Source organism: Quercus lobata, chromosome 10 (assembly GCF_001633185.2).
Source record: "Quercus lobata isolate SW786 chromosome 10, ValleyOak3.0 Primary Assembly, whole genome shotgun sequence".
Classification (NCBI taxonomy): Eukaryota; Viridiplantae; Streptophyta; class Magnoliopsida; order Fagales; family Fagaceae; genus Quercus; species Quercus lobata.
Genome location: NC_044913.1, coordinates 37,550,121 through 37,561,157, shown reverse-complemented (window position 1 = coordinate 37,561,157; position 11,037 = coordinate 37,550,121). Strand labels below are relative to the sequence as shown.

The 11,037-nt window shown below is 33.6% G+C and overlaps 1 protein-coding gene across 1 annotated transcript; it reads right to left on the bottom strand.

Annotated features, from left to right (window-relative positions):
* Positions 1–1,779: 1,779 nt before the first annotated feature.
* On the bottom strand, positions 1,780–5,675 carry LOC115963964. The gene is made up of 4 exons (XM_031083229.1): positions 5,517–5,675; positions 2,958–3,442; positions 2,644–2,875; positions 1,780–2,515 (listed from the first exon to the last, which is right to left on the bottom strand). Exons 2-4 carry the CDS (start codon positions 3,423–3,425, stop codon positions 2,043–2,045), a joined length of 1,173 nt encoding a protein of 390 aa, XP_030939089.1. The 5' UTR covers positions 3,426–3,442; positions 5,517–5,675; the 3' UTR covers positions 1,780–2,042.
* Between the last annotated feature and the right edge of the window lie 5,362 nt (positions 5,676–11,037).

Here is an 11,037-nt window from a genome sequence, read left to right as displayed (position 1 = left end):
TATTGATTAAGTTTGATAATCTAAATCCTGCACTAATCATCGCTTGCCCTTTCTTTCATTCTCCCAGCTCGCCCTTCCCACTTCTCTATTTTGATTTGTTTTCTGCCCCTTTTGGGTTTATCAAACTCAGGTCAAATTCTTTTTCGGTTATTCCAGCAACAAAGGGGGTACTAGACTGGTATCTATATATATATTCTAATTATGAAAGTGACCATTGAGCTATAACTCGACAATTACCTCCTCCCCTTCCAAGTATTTGCTGGTGGGTGAGATCCTAGATTTGAGAACCATCAAATACGTATGGAATTTACCAAAAATAAAATGAAATTGATGTCAAATAAACACCAAAGAGTTATAGCTAAATGGACATTTTTAAGAGCATTTACAAACACGAGAAAATATAAAAGAGAATTGCTAAAGGCAAAACTTAGATATAGTATCTTAAATATTGTTCCTTAGGTAGGGTTGTCCACGGGTTGGATCGGGTCAGGTTTGGGTTTGATTGGATTTGACCCGACTGGATCGGGTTATCAAAAACGTGACTCGCAACCGATTCAATATATGGGTTAGACCCGGCGGTTCAGGTCAACGGTTCCACGGGTCGGATTCGTCGGTTTGGCGGGTTTGGGTTGAAATTGGGCTAAATTTGCATTATTATTTTTTTTAACTCAATTTTTGACAGGCCTTTTGGGCCCAAATTAATGTGCTTACTTTTAACAAAGATTTATATATCATTGAACCTTGTATATATATCATATGAGTCTCTTTTCACATTCTTTATTTCAAATTGGGCCTTCAAGCTTAGCTTGTATGCCATTAGCCCATTACACAACTTTGATTCCTTTGGGCCTTCAGGCCCCGCTTGAGATCTCTAGATAAGAGAATCACACAAAAATTCTGTAGAGTGAAAAACCCACTGCAACTCAAGCACTACTTTACTCTCATCTCTCCATTTGAATATACATTTTAGATTTTTACTCTCTTAGTGTTTTAGTTGAATAAGAGTTCTATTTCAATTTGAGTTCTATTTCAATTTTGCTTTAGATGCAGTAGAGAGTGAGTAGTGAAGATAAAATAGTAGATCTATATGTAAGTAATAGACAGCCACTCACAATCTTTTATGTTAAAGTTGTGGCAAAAAGTTATGAAATAATTTATGGTTCTAGAACCATCGTGGTGTATGGCTTGTCTTCTTTTATTCTTTATTTTTTTTAATTGGTAAATATATTATATAACATATAAATAGAATAAATTATTATTAATTATTTTGATTCAATTTATATTTATGCATTTTGATGATTATTGTCTAATTTTTAGACATCTGTTAATCTATTAATAATATTCTTTTATCTTAATCATTATAATAAATGTGTTGTAATTTAACTTGAAAGCCTAGGTTGATAGGCAAATTGAAAACTATATTATTGAGTTATAAATTAATCCACTCAACTATATTGTATATATGTAAATTAAAAAAAGCATGTATTGCAAATTGAATTTTGTTTATGATATTTTAGATAATTTTACAAAATACTGATGTAATATATATTAAGAAAAAAAAATTCAATCGTCTTATTCCAATCACAATCCTGACTTTGCCACTACCTACATCTTTGGGCTAGATGGTAACTAGGTGTGAGTATTTGGATTGCGCTGAAACAGAGAGCACATTTGCGTTTGTGTGTTTTGTTGAAAAAATGAGTTCCACGGCACCGTTCACGAACACACAAAAGTCATTCAAACACAAATTTCAATATAAATTTGGGTCCCACAATATTATTCACACATTAAAAAATTATTTTACTATAGTGTTTTCAGTTTTCAACATTAAGTAGTATCTAAACAAACCTTAGATATGAACTCTATTCACGTTTCTTGACAAGTTGACACGTACATGGGTTTAAAATAGTATATGCCGTATGGAACCTTCAAAATGAACGAGAAACCAAACAACAGATGTTTACCTAGGAAGTTAGATGTTCCATTCCATCAAGAGAATTCTATTACATCAGCAATAACTCATTGTTCGCTAATGCTAACAATCACCACTCATCCCAATTGTTTATGAAGTCATCCCACATGGCCGCAGCAATTGACTCTCGTAATGAGAAAGCCACTTGTTCCTGTATTGGAGAAGACAATTGCATATCAGGAAGTTCATCAAATTCAGGCAATTCATCCACCATCACCCCTTCTACACTAGTAAACAACCAATCATTTCTTTCCTCTCGCCGGATGTAGTTATGCAGAACACACGCAGCTATAACTATGTCCCTTTGTATATGAAAACCATATTGAGGGGCAAGTTTGAGAATGGGAAATCGAGTTTTCAACACGTTAAAAGAGTTCTGAATGACATTCCTTAGAGAAGAATGCCTGTGATTGAATAATTCCTTCCCATTTCTAGGTAACTGATTAGCACCTTTAAATTCATGAAGTTGGTACCGAACCCCTTGATATGGAGCAAGAAATCCTTCCATATTTGAATAACCAGTATCCACAAGATAATACTTTCCTGATAGAAAAATCATCAATAGATCAATTAAGGATGATTTTTTGGGTAGCATTTGTAATATCCAGAAATAATAAGATGTGGCAGACAAGTAGCATTTTAAATGATTTAAAAATAACTAGAGATCAAACCTTCAGGAATTTGAGGGAAATTCTGATCTGGGTCATCTAGGACTGCCCTTAATACTCGTGAATCTGCGGCCGAGCCTTCCCAACCAGGATAAACGAATATGAACTGTAGGTCAAATGTGCAAGCTGCCAATACATTTTGAGATAGAATACCTTTTCTATTACGAAATCGAGATTGATCTTTTGCTGGGACATGTGCAGGAATTTGCATACCATCAATGACTCCAATACAATCCTGAGATGAAAGAAAATAGAGTCAATGACATAATATGATGCATGTGAAATAAGGTGGGAAAAGCAGGTGCTTAAATATAAACCTTAAAATATGGGAAAAATCTGTTGTTTCCAAGGATTTCTGAAGGAGTGTTGAGAGGAGGAGGTTGTAAAAATTCACGTGACAGTGACTTGATTGCCCTTAACACATTATTAAAATGCCGACTAATGGTTTCGCCTGAGTGTTGAAACCGCTCTTGGATTACTCTATTACGTTCATTATGACCAATGATGTTCAAGAAAATTGCCAGCTGCTCCTCTATCATAACCCCGGCCGTGTCGCGTAACATGCCTCTTTGTCGAAGAATGTCACATAACTTGTGAAATACATGTTTATCCATCCGAAACATTTCCCGACATCCATCATCATGACCATTAAGCACTTCAGTCATGAAACTACTTCCATGAGGTGATAAATTACGAGGCTGCTTAGTTGTGCTATTATGATAATAGTAGCCAGCAGCTGCTGCAACTAATTCCATCTCATCCAAATCCAAGTCATAGTCGTCCATGCCAGCAAGTGTATTATCTGTATAATAAAATAAAAATACAGTATTTGCAATACAAGACAATCACTAATGAATATAAACAATCAATTGTTCTTAATAGTAGTTCAATCATGTCTTATGGCCATAGTTAATCAACAAATACAAAGTAGAAACTAAATCTGAAAAGATCATTTAAATCATCAAACTAAAGTGACAAAGCCATGAACCACAAAGTTGAACTAATTACAAACATAAGAGTTACTTAAGATTCTTCATGATTGTACAAAGCATAACTTTGAAACCAAAAAAGAACAAAACCAACAAGGTAGTCCAATTCATTCAACCAGAGGAAGCAGAAAATTTTCCCTGCAACCATGGCAACCGTCTCTCACTCTTAAGAGATATGAAAGTTTCTCTGGCATTGGGGTTCTCAAATAAATCCAAAGCAAAAAAGTAAATCCTTTGATCAACACCTTGCATCTCGTCTAATACTTTTATGCATTTGCTTATAGAAAACCGGTCCTCATTCTTCATAATTGCAGTTGCCCTCATTTTTGAAGCAGCGGCTATTTCTAGCATGGCATCCACAATAGCATCACCAGTAGCCTTGCGACTTCTCTTCCTACGACCTGAACTAGATGGCATCCCAGATTGACGCTTGTGTCCATCTAACATGTTTGCATCATCTCCGGAGCCCGAAGAAGCATCCTCATCCACAAAATTCATTGGTGCACTAGGATCAATAGACATGGTTTAGGTCTCAACAAATCAACACAGAACTTTTCCCAACTGTCGTCATTCCAAAATAACAATAAAGCCCATAATCATTCCAATTCTCTGATATGACTATAAATCATATCCACAAGAGGTCAGTCACCCAAAGACACACACACGCAAATAGATAAACAGAACTGAGAGAGAGGGAAGAAAAAATGAAGGAAGAAGAAGCAAGACGAAGGAATTAGTCATGCATCCATCATCATTTTCAGTTTCTATATAAATCAACGGTTCCCCATATCAATATGCTGAGTTACAAAACTTCACATAAAGGAAGGATAAACAAATTATAAAAAAAAACCAGATTGGTAAACAAAGAATGCGATCATTACCAAGCAATCATTTTTTGGTAACTGATTTTTTCGATGAGTTATAGAAGTTTTATCAAAAGAAAGAATAAGCAAACCCTAGAATAAGGTAGATACACAGTAGAGGTGAAAGAAAAATTATTCATCAAAAAAGAAAAAAGAAAAGCTAAGATCTAAAATTACAGGGATCCAAAAATTCTGTCAAAGATGAAGTGGCGAAACCTCCAAATGCCCTTGAACACTCAAAAAAGATCTAAGAGAGAAATTTTTGGTATCTTAATTTTAAGGTAAAGAGTTAAACATTGTTCCATTTATAATTTTCATGCAGTCACGGTGATTTCATTCAGGCAGTCCCATGTGTGAAACTTATTTTCCCTGTATTTTTTGAAGAAAATGTTCTGTTATTTCATTCTCTAAGGGCACAACCAAAAAAGGAAAAAAAAAAAGACTTATGCAGTAGGTTCCAGAGAGGCAGTGTTGGAAAAAAAAAAAACACTACACAACACTAACACCCTGAATCTGAAATAGAATTCACTAGTGGTTCCCAATTCTAATTACTATATGTATGTGCACTGTTTCTCAAAACACGCATTTCCTTTTGGTAAATGCTCTCCAACAAAACTTAAAATCACATGAAACAAAGATCGGGACAGAAAATATGGAACAAGAAAGTAGTCTAAGGACAATGTTCATATATGAATTACTTACCAGCTTAATAATAATAATAAATTCATTGAGAAATCAAACAAAATATTGTGAATATCAAAGTGGGCAAGAACATGTTAAGTGGTGTTGAATTAACAACGTAAATCCAAAGAACAAAACCTCAGAATCATCAACATTATGGGCTGCGCCAAACAAATACAGCGACTTTGGCTTATCTGAGAGGTGAGTTATTCATAGTTTCAAGAAATGAAACAAAAAAGAATTCACATTTAATGTTAGTGGGTTTTCTTGGCAACCAAACAGAGGATAGAAACAATAGAAGCGAATAAATAAATAAATATACAGAGAGGAAACGCAAACTCACCAGAATGAAATGCCTATGCCAAACCCCAAAACCCCTTTTCTTTTTCTTCTTCTTCTTCTAAAATTCTTCACTCACAGTCACTGCTATGCTCTTTACCGATCAAAAGGGTTTTTTTAGGGTTTCGTTTTCCTTTTTTTTTTTTTTTTTTTTTTTTTTTTTTTTTTTTTTAAATTTTTTTTTTTAAAATTTTAAAATTTATTTATGTATGGTTCGAAAACAGGGAATATGGAGAGAGGGCCCATATAGAGCTTTTGGAATGGGCAAAGCCGCAAACGGCAGAAATTATACTGTAGTCCCGTGGACCATGTTACTTATCTATCATTCTACTAAAAAATTCATTTATTTAAAATTGTTGAGTTACTATTGGTGGGTTATTTGAAAGAGAAATGATATGTCCACAACATTTTTACAACAAATCCTATGTGACAGGTTATTACTGATTATTATTGTTGGGATAAAAAAGTAATCTTAGTGTTACGTTCAAATTTGAACCAATAACAACTAACCATCTGTGATTAGTTGTGAAAATGTTGTGGATGTAGCATCTCTCTGTTTGAAAATGTAAATTAATTCAACGGGTCAAAATTTGCTAATTCAACCTGAAAAACACTAAGTCGAATCCAAATTTTTTTTTAACTCGAACCAAAAACAGATTGACCCGTGACCCGACTCATTTTTTGCAAATTAACTCGGTCCAACTTGCAACCCGAACCATTTTTTAAACCCTTTTTTTGGGGTAAAAAATAATAAAATTAAAACAATATCAGTTTAATTGTTTGTTGTGAGTTTTAAAGAAACAATTGAGACCTTAACTATATGCAAATGAATTGAAAGATGAATGGTTGAGACATTCTATAATTAGTGAAGATTTTTAAGTATCAAATAACAAAATACATACCAAGATAATATGGTTACAGTAGAGTTAAAAACATATATTTAAAATTATAAACATGTATGAGAAACATTCATAAATGTGAAAAGAGTAAAGACAAAATATCAATGAAATTAGTATAAATTATGAATGCTTAGGCCTAATTTTTAACAATTTATGTCCAAAATAAACGGCTTTTCAAAATAAATTATAATATTTCCTGGAGAATGTGTTGCTTAACAATAACATGATATTTATATATAAAAAAAAACCATATATCAATAAATAAACAATAAAAATTTAATGTATATTCTCAAATTGAAATAGATAATAGATTATAAAATTAGTTTTCAATATTGTAAATTTCTTATATGTTTTTATTTTTTGTTTAATTAGTTATCCAATAAGGCATTTGTAATTTTGTTTTATATCTTGAGATGTTGTTATTGTGTAGAAATTAAAATTGTGTATTTGTTTTACTTATTCTTTGTGCTATTTTTTTTTTTGGTTAGTAATGTTGGGCTTTGTATAATTTTAAAATTATTGAACAAGTTTTAATTTATTTAGTTGAGCTCTTCTTGATATGAGTGGTGAATTCAAAATAAAGCATTTTACATCAAGTAATTTGTTGTGTGACTTTCCAAATGGAAAATACATGTTGTTTTCTTAAAAAAAATTTCATGTGAAAAATATGGGTCAACTCGACTTGACCTGCAATTCGATTGATCCGACCCATTTCTAACTCACTAAAATATGAAGTTTTTATTTTATTTTATTTTATTTTTTTACCGAAATCCATTTTGACCCTCAATCGGATTGATCTGACTCGACTGGCCCGTTTGCCTCGTCTAAATCCAACAGTTGATTTTCATTTCCCTCAAAAATAGTCCATTAGTCAGGTTAGATTAGGTCAATTCATGAGCATTTTAGGTTAAATATCTAAATTTAAACAATTGATTATGAAATATCTAAATTTAAATATTAATTCGAGTCTGTACTAGTTTGAGTCGATCTAAGGACCTTTTTTTCATTAAATATTTAAAATATATTAATCAATTAATTTATAATAAAACTGATATCAAATATTCTAATTAGTATCTAGTTCACATAAGTTCTCAAAAAAGTAACTATTTTATCTTAATAGATTCATTATACGCACTTTGCAAGTACAATTAGGCTAAAGGTAAAACCAAAAATTGATCAAAATAGGCTCAACATTACAAAACATTACAAATGAATCAAATACATACCTCAATAGAAATTAAGATCGGGCTTGTAGTCGATGATCTCTGTCTCTCTCACCAAGTTCTTTGTCAACAACAAACACCTTTAAATACATACATCAATAAAAATTCTTTTCTCCATAAATTAGATATAATCTACCTTAAAATATTGAAATTCAACGGATTTCAAAGGTTGCTGCGTTTGATTCTGTCATGAAACTGGTGGGTTTGTTAAATTAGAATGAATTTGAGAACTAGGAAGGTGGGAGACATAATATGCTTGATAGTGGCTAAAGGGAGTTGAGATAGAAGTGGGTAGATGCAATTTTAACGTGTTCAAATGAGGGCAATTTTGTACTGTAAGAAGTTGAAACCCAATGGAACATTTGAATTTATTAATTGGGATAAGAATTGGGATAAGTAAAAAAAATTGAGATTTGAACAAAAGAAAAATGATATACGTTAGTGTGGATGGATGGGGATTTGTGATAACTACATAGAATTTGGATAATAAAAAAATTTGGAATGTTTTAAAGAATTAAAAAAAAAAAAACATAAAAATTTCGAAATAAGAATGAGTAGTTTTTACATGAGGTAGTGGGTTTTTTTTGGAAGAAGAAATTTTGTATATATATATATATATTTTATATAAACATAATTGAAGTATTTTAATTCAAATAGATAACAAATATAAATAGGAATCAAACATTTGAATACAAATGGGTGGTGAGAATAAGGGTTTTTTTTTTTTTTTTTTTGAAGAAGTAATTTTGTATTTAAAAAAAAAAACATAATTGAAGTATTTGTGTAGACACTTGATTTTGCACCCATAATTTAATCAAGGAAGATGACTAGAGTGACCATTCATATACCCAAAATTTAGAGTTGCATTACATGCATTAATTCATTCAATGCATATCATAAGAATGATCTTGAGGTTCTAACGGTCATGACGGTGTGTTTGATTTCCAAATCAGAACGTCAGATTGAAAGATATCACATGATCAAGTTTGCACGGTCTGCATGCATTTTGTTTGGGTGGAATCGACCATGCATTATTAATCTAAATTAATTCTGATTGGCTAAAACAATTAAAATTAATTAAATAATTTTGTGATTGGTTGTTGGCCAATGTCAAAAATAGACTTGTTTGCATGGGAATAAAGTTGATAATCATATAACAAAGAAATTATGGATAATTAAGACTTTTTGGAATTTTTATCTACAAAATAATTATCACTTTAAAGACCTGAATATCAAGAAAAAAGGATTAGTTTTTTAGAATACGAATAAAAAATGCATCTAAGTACAATTCCCAACTCAAAAATCCTCAAAAAAGGAGTCCAAATTGGACCAAAACTCGAACGTGGGCTCGGCACCCAAGAGAGCCATTCGGCACTCTTGGAGTGCCGATTAGCGCTCCCCAAGTGCCGATTGGCCCAAATTTTTGGCTCGGCTCGGGGACTCCCTGATTGAGATAAGGCTTACCTTTTTCGATTTTTTAGAGATAAGGATGCGTCCCACTTCGTATTTGATCTCATTGAAGCATCCCAACCTCTATAAATAGAGGAAACAAATCAGAATTAGGGGCTCTTCTCTTCTGACTTTTCAATTCCCCTTATGTTAAAGACGTTTCGGGGGCTTTTACTTTAGGAACTTCTTTTTTGTAAATAAAGTATTTTAGGCTTCAAAGAGGTGAACAATTTTTTTTGAATCCTAAAATATTCTTTCATTGGAAGAGCACGCTCATGTAAGGGTGTGTGGGTTCTTCTTCTTCTTCATTTTTTTTTTTTTTTTTTATAGCACAAATGCCTAAGTAGAAACAAGGATCCTGGGCCCAATACTTATTGTTTTAAGGGACTGGGCTTGGTTCACCGAAGCTAAATTGGGCTGATTTTGAACCAGGTGGTGCACAGAGCATGAATCCTACAACATATACATGCTAACATATAGGAAATATATGCATTGAACAGCAAGGAACAACAAAGGAATGAAATAATAAAGAAGGAACATAAAATAAAGCGTTAGAGATCCTTAAAATAATGTAAAATACTTCATTACTTTCTTGATTATGTAATACATTATGTTCACTAGGACGTGTTACAAGGTCTAAATAAGTTCAAAAATCACAGACTTAGATGGCTCTTCTGGTCTTTAAGGCTTGCAAAGTTTGAATCCAAGTGTGTTCTCTAGTGGCTACTTGAAGATACCGGATGGTATTTCCCTCCATTTTCTCTCTTTTTGAATCCAAGTGAATTCTAATAGAGTTTTTCTCAAGAATTTTTACTCTAATTTACTGTTGCTGAATGACTTTCACAGTTGGCTGCTTCCCCTTTTGTAGTGCCACCTTAGGGTTTCCGGGGTACCACTGATTCCCTCAATTTTGCTCCCCTAAGTACTAGAACCAATGTTGTGCCAGCAACATTGGTGGTTGATCCCTTCCCTATTCCTCATTATTTTCTTCTTTTGAGGTTCCTTCTTCAAAAAGCCTCTTGCTGACTTTCCCATTCTGGGAGGTCCTAGAAGGCTGGCTTTTGTTCTTTCCTTCTCCAAGGCTTCTAGATTCCACTTTTTTTCAGACCCACCTTTTGGCTGGATCCCATGCCACCTTCGATCCTGGTTCTTCCTAGGTTCCCTGAGGTACTAGGCTCTTGCTCATGAGTTGTTGCTTTCTAGACCCTCTGACCCCTTTTCTGTATCATTGGATGGCTGATAAGGACACATCTGTTCTTGTTCCTTGTGTTTCTTGGCGCCCCCTTGAACTGTCTTAATCCCAACCTGGCTTTCCTGCATGTTCCGAGGATCCCAGGCTCCTGGAAATCCCTAAGTATCCTGGCCTAGTTATTTTCCCAGGCTCCCCAGTGATTTTTCTAACCTTTGAGGGTCGGGTTGGGTTTGGGTCCCCTCCTTATAGACCCTTAATGGGTTTGGCCCTCTCCTCTCTTTTTTTCTTTATTGGAAGCCCAAATGCTTTATTTTTCCTAGTTTTCAATCCTTTGCGTTGTTTTTGGGCCTTGGTACAACATTATGATTTTTTGTACCTCAACATTTAGATCCCTGAGCTTGTGGGTTGCTTGCAGCCCACACGTGAGTAGACAAGACTCTTGATTTCTGTAGGAATTCCTTCCGTGCTGTTTTAATTGGCTTTAGGGTCCCTTTTCTCCTTCCCTCAGGATCCTGCTTCTCCCTGCTATCCTTTGGTATCTCGGTTTTTACGTGTTACACTTCTTTTGCAACTTTCCCTCTTTACACGGAACGTGGTAGTTAAGTGTTTGAGTAAAACTTCCCCATCCACTTTTTATGTTCCCTGTAACTCCCATTAATAACTGCCAATAACTCTCTTATAAAATTAAATATTGGCAATTGATGCGTCTTTTTATACATCGTCTTCTCCAACTGTCCCTGCGCCATTATTATCGTTATTTCA

What these genes read in the sequence shown, in the direction of transcription:
- LOC115963964 (XM_031083229.1), bottom strand. Translation starts at nt 3,425, where the DNA reads ATGGACGACTATGACTTGGATTTGGATGAGATGGAATTAGTTGCAGCA. An exon ending in GATTTTTCCCATATTTTAAG is followed by an intron (nt 2,876 to 2,957) that starts GTTTATATTTAA and finishes CTTTCATCTCAG; the next exon opens with GATTGTATTGGAGTCATTGA. An exon ending in TTTCCCTCAAATTCCTGAAG is followed by an intron (nt 2,516 to 2,643) that starts GTTTGATCTCTA and finishes TTTTTCTATCAG; the next exon opens with GAAAGTATTATCTTGTGGAT.